At 43.7% G+C, this 16,889-nt stretch overlaps 1 protein-coding gene across 1 annotated transcript in view; it reads left to right on the top strand.

Moving 5' to 3' along the window:
* The window catches only part of KIAA1328 (KIAA1328 ortholog), a 178,122-nt gene that overhangs the window by 138,594 nt on the left and 22,639 nt on the right, over positions 1-16,889 (top strand). Inside the window, exons 9-10 of the mRNA XM_087927555.1 lie at positions 21-199; positions 12,278-12,377. Coding sequence (XP_087783681.1) covers positions 21-199; positions 12,278-12,377 — 279 coding nt within the window. The remainder of the gene's footprint in view (positions 1-20; positions 200-12,277; positions 12,378-16,889) is intronic.

The following is a 16,889-nucleotide window of genomic DNA, read 5'->3' as shown; positions in this document are numbered from 1 at the left end:
TCTTCTCCTTTCTCTTCTAGTTCCCCCAAGATGGACTGCAAAGGTTGCCTTTTAAGGACACCATCTAGGAGAAGCTTCAGAGCACCAGAAGGAAACGAAAGGATCGATTTGAGGGCGAAGAGCAGGGGCTTCCGGAGTGAAACCAACAGCCCGACTCTTTGGGACAGCATGAAGCAGGAGGCCGTCCGGTCCAAACAAGGTGAGACAGGTTTTATTGTTACATACGATTGATTGATTGACTTGATTTGATTTGTCAATTGCTTACAAGATAATAGATATAAGTATAAACATAGTTACGAATACATGGATAGATATAAGATGTCAGCTCCGAGATTCAGCTGCCAAGTATGAAAAGGGTGGGTGGGTGGAGGAGTTATTCCGTATGTCGCATTAAGAAATTCCAGTTGCAGTTAATTGGTTCTCGTGATTAATGAAGTGGAGAAGGGGGAAGAGAGAAGGTGGATTTTGTGTAACGTGCGAAAATGGCTTTCACTTTTGGAAATGCCTTAGAATTACCAGAGCTGTTCCTAATAAATCAGTTGGAGATTATATTGTCTCGGAGTGACTGATTACCGTGGATAATTTCTGGATGCCTAATATGAGAAAAATAAATGCAACAATAGGACAGGGATGGTAGGCACGTTAGTGCGCTTATATTGTTGTTATTGTTGTTATTATGTCAGATAGATTGGATGTGGCTACCCAACTCACACATGATGACTCCAGGCAGGGTGCAGAATTCAAAACGGACATATAAAAATCCCAGGAAGCTCCACTCTATCCCAGTGGTGGGATTCCAATTTGGTTTTTTTTACTACCGGTTCTGTGGGCATGGCTTTGTGGGCATGGCAGGGGAAGGTTACTGCAAAATCCCCATTCCCTCCCCACCCCACTCACCTGTGTCAGGTTTCCAAGTGGTAAAATCTATTTAAAATGAAAAAGAGCAAAATCCCATCTTCCAAAACAAATTTCTTTTATTTAGGAAAGCATCTAATTGGCAAAGTCTGTTGTGATTCCAGATGTGACACAACCCGGAATTACCCCCAATATTAAAAGATAGAAACAGCCCCCCAAAGTCACATTCCCCAATAGAAGTAAATCAAGGTTTGCCTGATGTCATCAATCTCCACCTCCAGGTCTCAGCAGGGTCAGCTTCTGTTCCCACGGGAAGAAGAACCACCTAGCCTAAACAACTCTCTCTATCTCCACTCCTCCCACCTTAAGAATCCGGCAAACCTGAAACCCTTTCCCCCATAACCACCAAGAAAAGGAATATATAATAAGGCTAAATAAAATGGCTACGCAGATGTCAATTTTGGGCTTGACAACCTGCTTTCCAGCTCCGTTCTCCTGTGCAGGGCGACCAGAGAAGACCCAGCCAATCAGCTGGGACTCAGGAGCAGAGAATAGATGGGAGCAGGCCAGTCAGAGGTAGTATTTGCTGATTCTCCAAACTACTCAAAATTTCCGCTACCGGTTCTCCAAAACTGGTCAGAACCAGTTGAATACCACCTCTGCCATGGTGGCGGCAAGCACTTTTGTGATGATGACATATCCATTCAGTCATGTCCGACTCGTGGCGATTCTATGGGCCAGGTTTCTCTCCACGTCTTCTCTCTTGCATGGCTTCTTTGAGTTGTTCTCTGCTCTGGCTGGTTTCAGCTGTTCTTGAGCATCCTGGTTTCCTTTTACCGTTTAACTCTTCCCAGCATAATTGCTTTCTCCAGTGAATTCCCCTGCGGGACGTTGCCAAATTAAGTGAGGTAAACACGATGATACAAGATACAGTGGTGCCTCGGTAGGTGTCATGCATTGGTTCCGGGAGGCAGGATGAGTACCAACAATATTGGTATCTCTTGCTTTTTTAATTTTAATATTTGAGAGTGATGGACATTTTAAATATATGGTACATAGATTAGATCAAGGGTCTTCAAACTTGGCAAGTTTAAGACTTATGGACTTCAACTCCCAGAATTCCTGAGCTAACATGACTGGAGGAGGAATTCTGGGAGTTGAAGTCCACAAGGCTTAAAGCTGTCAAGTTTGAAGACCCTGGGATTGGGTGGGTAGGTAGGTAGGTAGATAATGTATAGATGATGGATGGATGGATAGGTAGATAAATAGATAATGGATGGATTGGATGAATGGATGGAGATAGATAGATAGATAGATAGATAGATAGATAGATAGATGATGGATGGATAATGGATGGATAGATAGATGATGGATGGAGAGATAGAAAGATAGATAGATAATGGATGGATGATTAATGGTTAAATAGAAGATGGATAGATAGATAGAAAGATAGATAGATAAATAATGGATAGATGATGGATGGATAGATAGACAAGATAATGATGAAGAAGAAGAAGATCTACAGACAGATATAAAGACAGATAGATGATAGACAGACAGATAGATATTGGATGGATAGATATTTGATCGGTGGATGGATTAATAGACAAACAGATAGATAGATGAATAGATAGATAGATAGCAAGCAAGCATGTTGGAGATATGAAGGACCACCAAGACAACTGACCTAATAGTCTTTGACTTCTCCCCAATTGTAGTGTCTTCAACTCCCAGAATACCCTAGTCAGGGGTATTGTGGGAGTTGAAATCCACATGTCTTAAAAAATGTTGGGAAATACTTCTCTAGAACATATAAATTTGTTAAAGTCAGCATACAGACATAAGCAGTGCCTTCGATAAAGCATCTCACGCCCCCTCTAAGAAGTTTGCATTTAATCTTCCCTTTGAATCATAGTTAAGTTAGCTAACCCTTAGCACGTTAAGCATGTTCCTACAAACCTTCATCATTGATTTTCATTTTGTGGCTCATCAGCCTCCATGGAGTCTCACCTGGACAAACATTAATGGTCTTAAAACATAAACGAAAAACACGATTTCCACTGAAATGTCAATTTTAGTATTGAGGCAGCTGTGCTGGCTGGTCTGACTTGAATCCCAATGAGAAAATTAAAAAAAAATTGGAATATCTCAACACAAAGTACCGATGGGTCCATTTCTTGTATCCAAGCCATAATTTTTCTGTGTTCTTTCAAGCAAATACAAATTACTGCACCTGTGTAGGGTTTGCCAATTGCACAGTGGCAGATAGGAAAGCACTCCAGAGGGTTAATGTCATTGTCCAGAAGATTATTGGTTGCCTTCTCCCCTCTTTGGAAGAGCTTCATAGCTCCCGCTGCCTTAAGAAAGTTCAAAACATCCTCAAAGATCCATCTCATCCTGGTCACCCTTTTTCTGAACTATTACCATCTGGCAGACGGTACAAAATAATAAAAACAAGGACAAATAGGCTGAAAAACAGCTCCTATCCCAGGACAGTAGCTCTTTTGAATTCTACTGTGTAGTACAATATTAATGCAATACCAAGGGTTTTAAATTCCATGTATAGAATGTGAAAGATGTGCGCTTGTGTTTTATTTTTATAGTTATAATGTAATAATTTTTGATAAGCAGGTGTCTGGATTAAGAGCAGAGGTGGCATTCAGCAGGTTCTGACCAGTTCTGGAGAACCGGTAGCGGAATTTTCTTTTAATGATTTTTATTGAAAATTGAAGTTTAAAAACATTTGAACGTGGTGATGTTTTGACATACAGCATATCAGCAGTCTTTACAATATTATAGTATCAGAATGTCATCAGACAGCAGACAGTATACCATATATATGGTATGTTTTCTGAGGTTCTACTGCAGGTATTTGTTTGTGGATCTTTGGTTGTTGGGTTTTCTCCGCATAAGATTCGAAGTATCTGAAGGCAGCGTTCGATGAAGTCTCATTCATCATCTTCAGGCTTCTGTCTTCGGCTCTGTGCTTCTCAGAGTGATGAGAAGCACAGAGCCGAAGACAGAAGCCTGAAGATGATGAATGAGACTTCATCGAAACGCTACGTGTATTTCGAATCTTACGCTGGAGAAACTCGAACAACTAAAGATCCATATATATATTATATATGGTATAAGTCTGACTCACAGACGAACACAATACAGAAGCCTGATGATGGCAGATGAGATTCTGCCAAAACGTTGCTACAACTTTAAAAGCACAACTATGATTACGTGGGAAAATACCCGAACAAAGCCGAATACCATATATATATTTAAATATTTGTTTTCTGAGGTTTTCATGGGTATTTGTATGTGGATCTTTGGTTAGTCAGGGTTTTTTCCACGTAAAATTGGAAGTATTTTGGCGACATTTCGACGAAATCTCATTTGTCATCTTCAGGCTTGTGTCTTCGGCTTTGTTTTTTTTCCCCCCACCCAGTCAAGCTGCACTCCCACTGGCAGTTAAAAGAAAAAACAGCTGCAAGCTCACATTACTCCAAGAAGCACAAAGCCGAAGACACAAGCCTGAAGATGATGAATGAGATTTCGTCGAAACGTTGCCTAGATACTTCCAATTTTATGTGGGAAAAAACCCGAATAACCAAAGATAGATCTATCTATCTATCTATCTATCTATCTATCTATCTATCTATCTATCTATCTATCTATCTATCTATCTATCTATCTATAGACACACACACACACACACACACACACACATCTATATACATCTTTACATTGTAATTCTTCATATTCATTTCTATCTTACGTGTTTTTTGTAATATAAATTCTTTGATTCTTATTTTGCATTTTTTTGATTTCTTTTCATATCCCTCCAATCATATTTTTTTCCCCATATTTCATAAAATTCGGAAGTATCTCGTTCATTAAGTTCTAATGTTAAGCAATCTAGTTCAGCGCAATATAGAATTTTTTAAAATTATTATTTCATCATTAGGCATTTCTTTTAATTTCCATGTTTCCCGGTAGCGGAAATTTTGAGTCGTTCGGAGACCAGGCAAATCCCACCTCCGACTGGAGATTTTACAGTATCCTTCCCCTGCCACGCCCACCAAGCCACGCCCACAGAACCAGTAGTAAAAAATTTGAATCCCACCACTGTGGTACAGGATAATAAAAACAAGGACAAATAGGCTGAAAAACAGCTTCCAGGATAGTAACTCTATTGAATTCTACCGTATAGTGCAATATTAATCCAATATCAGGGGTTTTAAATACAGTGTATAGAATGTGAAGGATGTGTGTTTTTGTTTTATTTTCATAGTCACGCATATTCACTGAAGATGGTATTTAATTTCGTTGTACAAGGTGCAAAGGACAATAAAGTAAAACTAAACTAAATACAAAACGGCATCACCCAGCAGGATATGTTTATATATTTTTCTGCATTCCCTGCTGTCTTAAATGCATTAAACACTTTTCTGTAGCGATACAACTCTTGCTGGTTTTGCCGTTATTTATAATTCATTACACCCATCCAACACTTTCCATTTATTACTTATTTAGTACTTTCTCTCTGTGTCTGTGAGCGCAAGCACATGCGTCAATGCCTTGGAGATCCAGCAGATATGCCTATCAGATCAGTAATCTGGGCTATTAAAATCACAGCCTTTGCGAGCAATTCATTCATCCCTTTGCAAACTCCCATTTTCCAGTCTGCTTCCCCTTTAATCTTGGTCTAATTGCATTCAAATCAGACCTACCTAATTGCATTTAAGTCTTTTGTGGAGGTGGCCCTTTTATTTTATTTAATTCCGCACCAATGCAGGTAGTCCTCGAGTTACATCCATAATTAAGCCCCAAATGTCTGTTGCTAAATGAAAAGAACAGAACAGAATAGAATTCGAATAGAGTTCGAAGGGACCTTGGAGGTTGTCTAGTCCAACCCCCTGCTTAAGCAAGAAACCCTACACCACTTCAGACAACTTCCTTCCTTCCTTCCTTCCTTCCTTCCTTCCTTCCTTCCTTCCTTCCTTCCTTCCTCTTCCACTTTCATATTTCCTTCCTTCCTTCCATCCTTCCATCCTTCCTTCCTTACTTCTTTCCTTCCTTCCTCTTCCACTTTTATATTTCCTTCCTTCCATCCATCTTCCTTCCTTCCTTCCTTCCTTCCTTCCTTCCTTCCTTCCTTCCTTCCTTCCTTCCTTCCTTCCTTCCTTCCTTCCTTCCTTCCGACTTGGTGGCACAGTGGTTAGAATGCAGGACTGCTGACTGTTTTAAAGGAGCTGGCAGAGGTCATCTCAGAACCACTGCACCATATCTTTCAAAAATCCTGGAGCACCAGGGAACTACCAGAGGACTGGAAAAGAGCTGATGTGGTTCCCATCTTCAAAAAAGGAAAAAAAACAGACCCAGGAAACTATAGACCAGTCAGCCTAATATCAATACCTGGGAAGATACTGGAAAAGATAATAAAAAAACAGATCTGCCAACATCTAGAAACAAGTAAAGTAATAACTAGCAGTCAGCATGGGATTGTTAAAAACAGATTATGCCAAACCAATCTTATTTCATTCTTCAACACAGTGACTAAATTAGTAGACCAGCAAAATACTGTGGACATAATATATTTAGATTTCAGCAAGGCATTCGACAAAGTAGACCACAACCTACTTCTGAGTAAGCTAGAAAAAAGTGGAATAGATAGCACCACCACTAGATGGACTTGCAACTGGCTGGCAAACCGTACTCAATGAGTAGTCCTTAATGGGTCTAAGTCTACATGGAGGGAAGTAAGCAGTGGGATGCCATAAAGTTCCGTCTTAGGCCCAGGACTCTTCAATATCTTCATTAACGACTTAGATGAGGGAATAGAAGGGGAACTTACCAGATTTGCAGATGATACTAAGCTGGCAGGAATAGCTAACACCCAAGAAGATGGGCTCAGGATCCAGATGGATCTTGACAGACTATAACACTGGGCCGTATCTAACAGAATGAAATTCAATGTTGAGAAAAGGAAAGTCCTACACTTAGGCAAGAAAAACCAAAAGGACACATCTAGACTGGGTGAAACCAGGCTCAATAGCAGGAACTGTGAGAGGGATCTTGGAGTCTTAGTGTACAACCAGCTAAATAGGAGCCAGCAGTGTGCAGCAGCTACCAAAAAAGCTAATGCAATCCTAAATTACATTAAGAGAGGGATACAATCACGATCAAGGGAAGTACGAATACCACTCTATAAAGCCTTAGTAAGGCCACACCTAGAGTACTGCATCCAGTTTTGGTCACCACATTATAAAAAAGATGTTGAGACTCTAGAAAAAGGACAGAGAAGAGCAACCAGAATGATTAGGGGACTGGAGGCTAAAACATACAATGAACAGTTACAGGAACTGGGCCTGGTTAGTCTAGGGAAGAGAAGGACCAGGGGGGACATGATGGCATCTTCCAATATTTGAGGGGCTGCCACAGGGAGGAGGAAGGGGGTCAAGCTATTTTCTAAAGGGCCTGTCGGCCAGACAAGGAATAATGGATAGAAACTGATTCAACCTGGAAATAAGGAGAAACTTTCTGACAGTGAGAACAATCCACCCATGGAACAGAAGTTGCCCTCAGAAGTTGTGGGAGCTTCATCCCTGGAGGCTTTCAAGAAGAGATTGGACTGCCATTTGTCAGAAATGGTGTAGGGTCTCCCACTTGGGCGGGGGGTTGGACTAGATGACCTACAAGGTCCCTTCCAACTCTGATTATCTGTTCTCTATTATGTGACTGCCAGCTGACTGCAGTTTGGCAGTTGGAATATCACCAGGTTGACTCAGCCTTCCATCCTTCCGAGGTCTGTAAAAATTGTTGGGGACAATAGGCTGACCGTAAACCCCTTTAAGAGGGCACTATGAAGCGTTACATATCTAAGGGCTATTGCTATTGCCACCCAATTAGAAAGAAGGGGAAAAAAAAGAGAACGAGAGATGATTTTGGAGGGGATAGAAGCCATTCCAGAAGTGAATTTTTACAGTGCGATTTTTCTAAATGTTCCCCAAGTTTCCCCAAATCCTAATCTCAGGGAAAACAGCATCTTCTGAGCCAGAGATATTTTAATGGCAAATGTTTTTCCTGCTTTTGGCTCAGCAGTTCCACTTTTAGGAACAAAGCAAAATACTTTTTCTCCCGCCAGTGAAAATACACAAAGCGGAGGAGTTTTGGGCTTGGTTGCAAATCCTCCCCTAAACTTTGGGTCACCCAGATGCTGCCTCTCCCTTTCTTTCTTTCTTTCTTTCTTTCTTTCTTTCTTTCTTTCTTTCTTTCTTTCTTTCTTTCTTTCTTTCTTTCTTTCTCTCTCTCTCTCCCTCCCTCCCTCCCTCCCTCCCTCCCTCCCTCCCTCTTTCTTTCTTTCTTTCTTTCTTTCTTTCTTTCTTTCTTTCTTTCTTTCTTTCTTTCTTTCTTTCTTTCTTTCTTTCTTGTTTCACACTCTGCCCTTTCCTTTTTCTCTCCTTTTAAACTTGTCAACCGGTTTGCAATGGGTGTCAGCAGAAGCCTACCAAAAAGGAAAAATGTGTGTTCCTCTCCTGGGAACGAACCCATTGCCATATCGAATAAGGCACATATTTCATTTTATGTTATTATTTTTTTTAAAAGAGGGAGAGAGGAAAAGAGAGGAAGACTTCTGCTGCAAAGAAACTTTGCGAAGGGGTCATCAGAGGGCTCCCTGAACCGGAGGGTGCAGCTTAATCTCTCGCAAAGCTCCGCTACAAATGTTGGGAAGCTGGCAAAAGGGCTGGTGTCCAAAAGAAATCAATTTCTAATTTGAAACAAAACTATTCTTGACTAACAGGAGTTCAGGATCCATTACTTGTGCTCTCTACTCGGCTGACATTTCAGCTCTTTTCTGGAGCGCGCCATGAATTCTAATAGTTGTCTCATAACGTTGCTCCCTGCAATCAATTCAAGCTGGAGAAAGAAATCCGTGTAGTTTTCAGGGGCAATTTTTACTGTGGGTTTCTTTTTTCCCTTTTATCTGTCTTTATCTAAATCTCCTCCTCCACCTTTCCTTCTTCCTCTTCCTCTATCTCTTTCCTTCTCTTCTTTTTCCTCTTCCTCCTCCTCCTCTTCTTTCTCCTCCTCTTTCCTTTTCTTCCTCTTACTCCTCCCCCCTCCATCTTTCTCCTCCTCCTTCCTTTTCTTCTATCCTCCTCTTCTTCCTTTTCCTCCACCTTTCCTTCTTCCTCTTCCTCTATCTCTTTCCTTCTCTTCTTCCTCTTCCTCCTCCTCTTCTTCTTTCTCCTTCTCCTCCTTCCTTTTCTTCCTCTTACTCCTCCCCTCCACCTTTCTCCTCCTTCTTCCTTTTCTTCCATCCTCCTCTTCTTCTTCCTTTTCCTCCTCCTTTTCTTCTTCCTCTTTCTCCTCCTCCTCCTTCCTTTTCTTCCTTCCTTCTTCCTCCTCCTCCATCTTTTTCCTCTTTCCCCCCCTCCTCTTTCTTTTTCTCCTCTTCCTCCCTCTCACCTTCTCCCTCCCTCCCTCCCTCCCCCCTCTCCTGCAACTACCACGGATGAGGCTTGCTACCCTCCATTGTTTCCCGAGTTCTTCCTCGTGAATTAAATATCTGAAAAGCAGGCTGACCTCCCTGCCCAGTTCTTCTTCTCTTCCCCGTTTATTGCTCACTCCCTCTTTCAGAGCCATTTGCTAGGAAAATTATAGGCTGGCGTGCGTTGGCTGGCCATCAAAAGTATGATTAGGAATAATTAACAGATGGTCTTCCCTGCTTCCATCGACAGAAGGGTTATTGGAGATTCTGGAGCAGATCCAAAAGGCGTCCCGGTGGCGAGGGTTGTGCGCTCCTTCTTTTGTCCTGTTGATTTCACGCAAGGTCCGACAATGCTACATGGAATCAAATGTCCAGCTTTCCTCCACATCTGGGTATATTTATACATCTGTGGGGAGCAGTGACTTCTGAGGTCATCTCAATTTTCTTTCTTGGACGTGGTGGCCTGCTGGCGGCTAGCGGAGCTGGCAGCAGAGTCGGACAGTGAGGAGGTTTGGGAGGCATATGGGCCAGTCCTGGAGTCTGGGGAAGGCTCGGACGGGGGCTCTGAGTCGGAGGCAGAGAGGGGGCCGGGCCGTCCGACAGTTATCAGCTGCCTTCAGAGTTGGAGATCAGTGGGGAAGAAGAACAGCCGGAGCCTATTCCCCGTGTGTGCATGCGCAGAGCTACCAAGGGAACAGCTAAGGAACAAGGGTCGATTTTGGGAGTAAGGCCACAGGTGAATGATGAATGGCCCCTCCCGTAGGGATTAAAAGAGGAGCAAAAGGGGAGAGGGCTTTTGTAAGAAACAGTTCGTTGCAGCAGTGTGAAGATCTGCCTGTGCATCTCAGAGACTCGTGCCGAGTCCTTCCTTGTCAGCACTGCGTTTGGAAATAGTTGCTTGGCAGCTCTCCAGGCTAGATGAGGCTTATGCTCCGAATTACACCCTTGGAAGACTGTTTGCCAGGCCTTTGGCTGAAGGTGGACGCAAGAAATTCACCTTCGTTGAATAAAAGGGGTTTTGCTGGGACGAAGAGTCTGCTTGGGCCTTTTTGAGGAAGCCGAGGACAGAACATTGGATAGGAACAAGCGAAGCTCAGCCAAACAAAGGGAATATTAATTCAAATGAGCAAGGAGTCCATTTTGCTTAAAGAGGTTGCCCTCAGCTTACAACACTTCGTTTCGTGACTGTTCCAAGTTACAGGGGCACTGGAAAAGGTGACTTATGACCGTTCCTCATACTTACGACCGTTCCAGCATCCCCATGGTCCCGTGATCAGAAATTCAGGCGCCTGGCAACTGACTCACATTTATGACAGTTGCAGCTTTATGACCTTCTGGCAAGGAAAGTCGATGGGGGAAGCCAGATTCGCTTAACGACCGTGTGACTAACTAAACAACTGCAGTGATTCACTTAACAACGGTGGCAAGGCAGCTCATAAAACGGGGCAAAACGCGCTGAACACTATCGCTAAGCAAGGGGTATTTGGTTCAAAGTGTGATTACACAAAGAAGGAATTTGTCCCCTGTACAGAAGCTCTCAGTGAACATGCAAAACCACATCATAATCCTGATCCTCATAGTAGCAGTAAGAGGAGGTAGATGAGGAGGAGGAGGAGGAAGAAGGAGGAGGAGGTGGAGGCGGTGGTGAAGATCTTGTAGGATAATACTATTTATTTTAATTAATAAATAAAATAAGATGTAAGAAATAAATAATAAAAATAATAAAATCATTAATTTAATAATAAGAATAAACAATCACAGCTGTCGAAAACCAAAACGTATAATTTATTGACATCGCTGTACCAGGAGACGCCACAGTCGAAGAAAAAGAACTGGGGAAAAAGTCACGAAATATAGCCATACAACATGGATAAATATACATACACATTGGACAGTCATGTGAGAAGTAGGTGTTCAGCAAAGAGATAGCACCAGCACGTTAAGATTTAACAGATTAACAGAGTTGGAAAGGACCTTGTAGGTCATCTAGTCCAACCCCCCCGCCCAGGCAGGAGACCCTACTCCATTTCTGACCGATGGCAGTCCTGTCTCTTCTTGAAAGCCTCCAGTGATGACGCTCCCACAGCTTCCGAGGGCAACTTCTGTTCCATGGGTTGATTTTTCTCCCTGTCAGAGAAAAATTTCTCCTTATTTCTAGGTTTGAATCTCTCTTCTTGTTCAGTTTCCATCCACGATTCCTTGTCAGATGGTTCCATGTTCATTTCTGAAACTCTCCCAGTTCTTGTGCAAATACACGCTAGCTTTGGGAATTCCCTTCTCCCTGGTCCAAAGCCCGAAATTTCAAGGCAAAGTTTTCAAGATTTGGCCCGCTTCTCCCTGGAGAATAACTGCCTGTCACAGGCTGAAATCACAGTCGTGATGCCAATTCTACTCGGAGGTGGTAGCGGAGATGCAATTAAGACTCCAGGCAACCCTGGAAAACCAAAAAGAGGATAAATAATGGAAAATATGATTTAATATGAATGTATGAATGGTTATTAGAATTATATAACTTGTTAAACACTGCAAATATTACTATTAATATAGTGTCTATAGTAAAAGAAGTGATGTCAAGAATACAGAGATTAACACAAAAATAGCACTTGGTAATATTGAAGAATTAAGATTCATAATTTAAGAAAATATGTGTATTAATATCAAATTATATAAGAAGGCCAACAGTATTCAATGTGAAATTCTTGTCATGTTTGTTCTAAACTGTAAAACACTCTGGAACCAGAGTGATATGTTTGTTTGTTGAAACCAATAAAAATAAAAAAAAATTTTTTTTTAAAAATAAAGACTCCCAAGCGACCCTCAAAATATACACTCACCATATCTAAAGCTCCACAAAGAATAGCTTGCTGCGCGGGCCCACTGTTAAAAATCAGACAAAGCAAGAGAAGACGGCTACAAAAGTTTCTTCTTTTTCCACAGGGGTGTCTGGGAAGGATTCCACCACATCTCCTGGAGTGACAGCTGTCAAGAAGGAGCTTGTGACGGCAGCTACCTCCCCAATGCAGCAAGGAGCTTGGCGGTAAGAGGGCTGGTACAGGCACCACCATGATTTTATTTTATTGTATTTTAATTACTGATTTTGTATCCCACTTGCGTTATTTTGACAAATTGCTCAAAGTGGCGAACATATCCAACACATCTTCCTCCTATTTTCCCAACAACAACCCTGTGAGGCGAGTTGAGCTGAGAGAGAGAAGGATTGATCCTAAATAATCCAGCTGGATTTTAGGTCTAAGGCGGGACTAGAGCTCACCATCTCCTGCTGATTGGCCCAAAGTCACCTAGCTGGCTTTCACGTTTAAGGCGGGACTAGGACTCACCATCTCCTGCTGATTGGCCCAAAGTCACCTAGCTGGCTTTCATGTTTAAGGCGGGACTAGGACTCACCATCTCCTGCTGATTGGCCCAAAGTCACCTAGCTGGCTTTCACGTTTAAGGCGGGACTAGAACTCACCATCTCATGCTGATTGGCCCAAAGTCACCTAGCTGGCTTTCATGTTTAAGGCGGGACTAGAACTCACCATCTCCTGCTGATTGGCCCAAAGTCACCTAGAACTCACCATCTCCTGCTGATTGGCCCAAAGTCACCTAGTTGGCTTTCACGTTTAAGGCGGGACTAGAACTCACTATCGCCTGCTGATTGGCCCAAAGTCACCTAGCTGGTTTTCATGTTTAAGGCGGGACTAGAACTCACCATCTCCTGCTGATTGGTCCAAAGTCACCTAGCTGGTTTTCATGTTTAAGGCGGGACTAGAACTCACCATCTCCTGCTGATTGGTCCAAAGTCACCTAGCTGGCTTTCACGTTTAAGGCGGGACTAGAACTCACCATCTCCTGCTGATTGGCCCAAAGTCACCTAGCTGGTTTTCATGTTTAAGGCGGGACTAGAACTCACCATCTCCTGCTGATTGGTCCAGTCAATAATTATGCCTAAGAACTCAAGAGTCTCCTGGTTTCTAGCTTCAGGCCTTAACTATTATACAAATTAGCTCTCAAAATTGAGAATTTAATCCCATTCATAAGGGCACTTACAACCTTCCCAATCTGCCGGTTTGATACAATATAGATCTGCTGTAAAACAAGCCAAATCAGCCCTCGGGGGCCCTTCCGATAACTAGAATCTGTTTCCATCCTTTAGCCTGTGGGATTAGATTAAACTAAATATCAGGTGATCTGAAGGCCCCTGGGTAAAAAAAAACAGTGAGGAATGTAGAATGAGGGCATCCGAAGGTTTTTAGCAGCCACTGGGCGTTCAATTTTTGAACATGAGCCCAGATTAATCCCGGGTGGCCCTCTCTGGTCACATGTGCTTGATGTGTCAGGCGTGAAGCATCATGTTTAGCTCCAGTTAATCTGAGTTATTGCTCATGCCTAAACATGAGAACCAGTCAACTAACAGTCAGCACCAAAGTAGCACTAGATAAGGTAATTCAAGAGGGACCGGACAGACTATTTGTGGGAATGTAATGATTCCAGACTGATTCCTCTCTTGACTCTACCCCCAGACTCTGCCTCGCTTCCTATACCTTCCTTCTTTCCTTCCATCATTATTCCCATCTCCTTTCTTCCTCCCTCCCTCCTTCTTTTCATTCCCATCTCCTCCCTCTCTCCCTCCTTCTCCTTCTAATCTTCCTTCCTTCCTTCTTTGCTTCCTTCCTTCTCATTCCCCTCCCCTCCCTCCTTCTCATTCTCATCTCCTTCCTTCCTTTATTCCTCCCTCCCTTTTTCCTTCTTCTCATTCGCATCCCCTCCCTCTCCTTCTCATCCCCCTCTCCTCCTTTCTTCCCTTCCTTCTCTCTCCCATCTCCTTCCTTTTTCTCCGTCCCTCCCTTCTTGTCTTCCTTCTTCTCATTCCCATCTCTTCCCTCCCTCCTTCTTCTCATTCCCATCTCCTCCTTCCCTCCCTGCCATGCAAAGAATGATGGCCACATGTTAAGGTCCAGTTGAACAGCTTTATTGCTCATGCGTAAACAGAATAATCCAGTCAGCTAACGGTCACCACTAAATCCTGTATTTCCGAAAGTGACAAAACGGGCCTATTTTTCGGCCTGCAAAGGCTGCAGAGGCTTCCCTCAAGCCTCTGGGTGGCTGAAAAAGGCCTCAAACGGGCCGAAAATCAGCTGGGAGGCACCCGCATGCATAGTACGGTAAGTTTGCCTGGGGCTCGCATGCCCACACAAATGGCTCTGTGTGCCACCTGTGGCACGCGTGCCATAGGTTCGCCATCACGGGGATAGAGCAAAGCAATTGCTAAGCTGGACTTCCAAAATATTTGTTACGTATGAATACATTTTCTCCGTCTCTTCCTCCGCTCTCCCTGTTTGTGTCCTGTGTTAACTATAATCAACTAGGTTAAAGAGTCCCGCTTGTCTTTCTTTCCCCTTACTCGGGGCCTTCTCTTAATTGAAAATGGTTTCAACAGGCGAGTATATTTCTGCACGAGACCCTCAACCCATCCTATTCTTCATCAGCCAAAGCTGCTTGGGCCAGCAGGTCGGCCTCCATTTGTCACTGGGTGGGTGATAAGCTTAGATTGCAGGTGTAACTAACTAAATGAATCAATATGGAGAATTATAGCTGCCGGGATGCCAGTAAAGTTAAAGATCTGTCAGCAGGCCTGTTACAAGCTGTACTTAACGGTTAAACCCTCCTGGTTTGTTTCGCGAAGTGACCAAATCTTTGCTGAACCACACCGGAGCCTTAACAGGAAGGAGAGAGAGAGAGACAGAAAGAGAGAGAGAGAGAGAGACAGAGCGAGGGGAGGGTGGAATGAGTTTGTAGCACATGTAATTTACGGTTCCAGCACAGGGGTGTCACACTCAACACCCGCGGCTTGTGGGGTGCTTAGATCTTGCCTGCAGGTCCACCCTGAAAACAGCAAAGAACCAGCCTCTGATGCCGCTGCCGGCGAAAACAGAGCTCAGGGGGGAGGCATACGCAGCCCCCCGGCCCCATTTTTAGCCACGAAAAATGAAGCCTTTTGCCAGAAAATATTAGGCACATCTCCCCCCTCACCCGCTCTGTTTTTGCTGGCAGAGGGCTAGTAAAGCAAACTAAAAACGAAAGCTGATTTTTCGGTCTGTTTCAGGCCTTTTTTGGCCTCCCTGAGGCTCAAGGGAAGCCTCTGCAGCCTCAGGAGGCTGAAAAACGGGCCTTCCGGAAATACCGGAAGTGACTTTTTCAGCCTCCGGAGGGCCTGTGGAACCCAGGGGAGGCCATTTTCGCCCCCTTCCTGGTGGCTTGAGGGAAGCCTCTGCGGCTTTCGGAGGCTGAAAAACAGGCCGGTTTCAGCATTTTCAGTTTCACTTCTGGTATTTCAGGGAAATATCAGAAGTGCCAAAACGGGTCCATTTTTCGGCCTTCAAAGGCTGTAGAGCAGGGTTGGGCAAACTTTTTGGCTCGGGGGCCTCGTTGACTTTTAAAATTTGACAGACGGGCCGCCACCTGGTGTCGAAATGCCTCTCATTACAAGTCAAAATCAAATGAATGCAATCATTCAATCGTTCACATCCAACCTTAATTCTGTACCAATCTTCGGCGGGCCGGATTAAAAAGACCCAACGGGCCGGATGTGGCCCGTGGGCCGTAGTTTGCCCAACCCTGCTGTAGAGGCTTTCCTCGAGCCTTAGGGAAGCCAAAAAAGGCCTCAAAAGAGCCAAAAATCAGCTGGGAGGCGCGTGCATGTGCAGTACAGGTAAGTTTGGCTGGGGCTCGAGTGCCCGCACAAATGGCTCCGCATGCCACCTGTGGCACACGTGCCATAGGTTTGCCACCGTGGCTCTAAATCATCTAATATTTCCACTGCCTGGAAATCCGACACGGCTTCCGTGTCCTGCAATCTCCTCTAATGCTCACATTAAGCAACAAACTCACACACATAAACACACACACGCACACTTTGAGTGTCGCAACAGCGGTATCCTTTTAAAGGTTGTAGATGGAGTCCAACCCCTCAAATTACATCGTGCAAATTTGTGTTGTGGGGCTGTTAGGAAGAATTGCAAGCGTTTCCCAGCGTATCTCCGATCAGGTAGATGGCCATTAGGGGACTTTTAAACCAATTAATATTTGATGTAATACGCCGGGCCCCGAGCTGCAGATTGAACATTGCCCACAGTGCAATATTACCCCCTCCAGATCCTTTCCACTCCACACTTTGCAGTAAATAAAAATGTGAATTAGCTGCGGCACGGTTCAGAACCGCGGCTGTGGAGATCTTTGGTGCCTCGGATAACTAAATGAGGTTTAGACTTTTGGAGCCGCAGGTTCTCCGCTAAAAAGGGTCTCCACGGGGCTTAAATGGATCTCTGCGACAAAATACCTTTTCTCGGTGTAAATCTTGACACTGAAAAGAAACTATTTAAACCGTTTCTGGCGGGGGGAGGTGGAACCCCTGGTTATGGGGACAATGGAGGTTGCAAATATTAACAGAATAATAACAGATTGGGATCTTCTAGTCCAACCCTCTCCTCAAGCAGGAGACCCTATCCCATTCTAGACAAATGGCTGTCCAGTCTCTTCTTAAAAAACT

The sequence above is a fragment of the Pseudonaja textilis genome, chromosome 2 (genome assembly GCF_049901715.1).
Source record: "Pseudonaja textilis isolate UNSWEBS1 chromosome 2, rPseTex1.2, whole genome shotgun sequence".
In the NCBI taxonomy this organism is placed as follows: Eukaryota; Metazoa; Chordata; class Lepidosauria; order Squamata; family Elapidae; genus Pseudonaja; species Pseudonaja textilis.
This window is presented reverse-complemented; position numbering and strand designations above follow the sequence as displayed.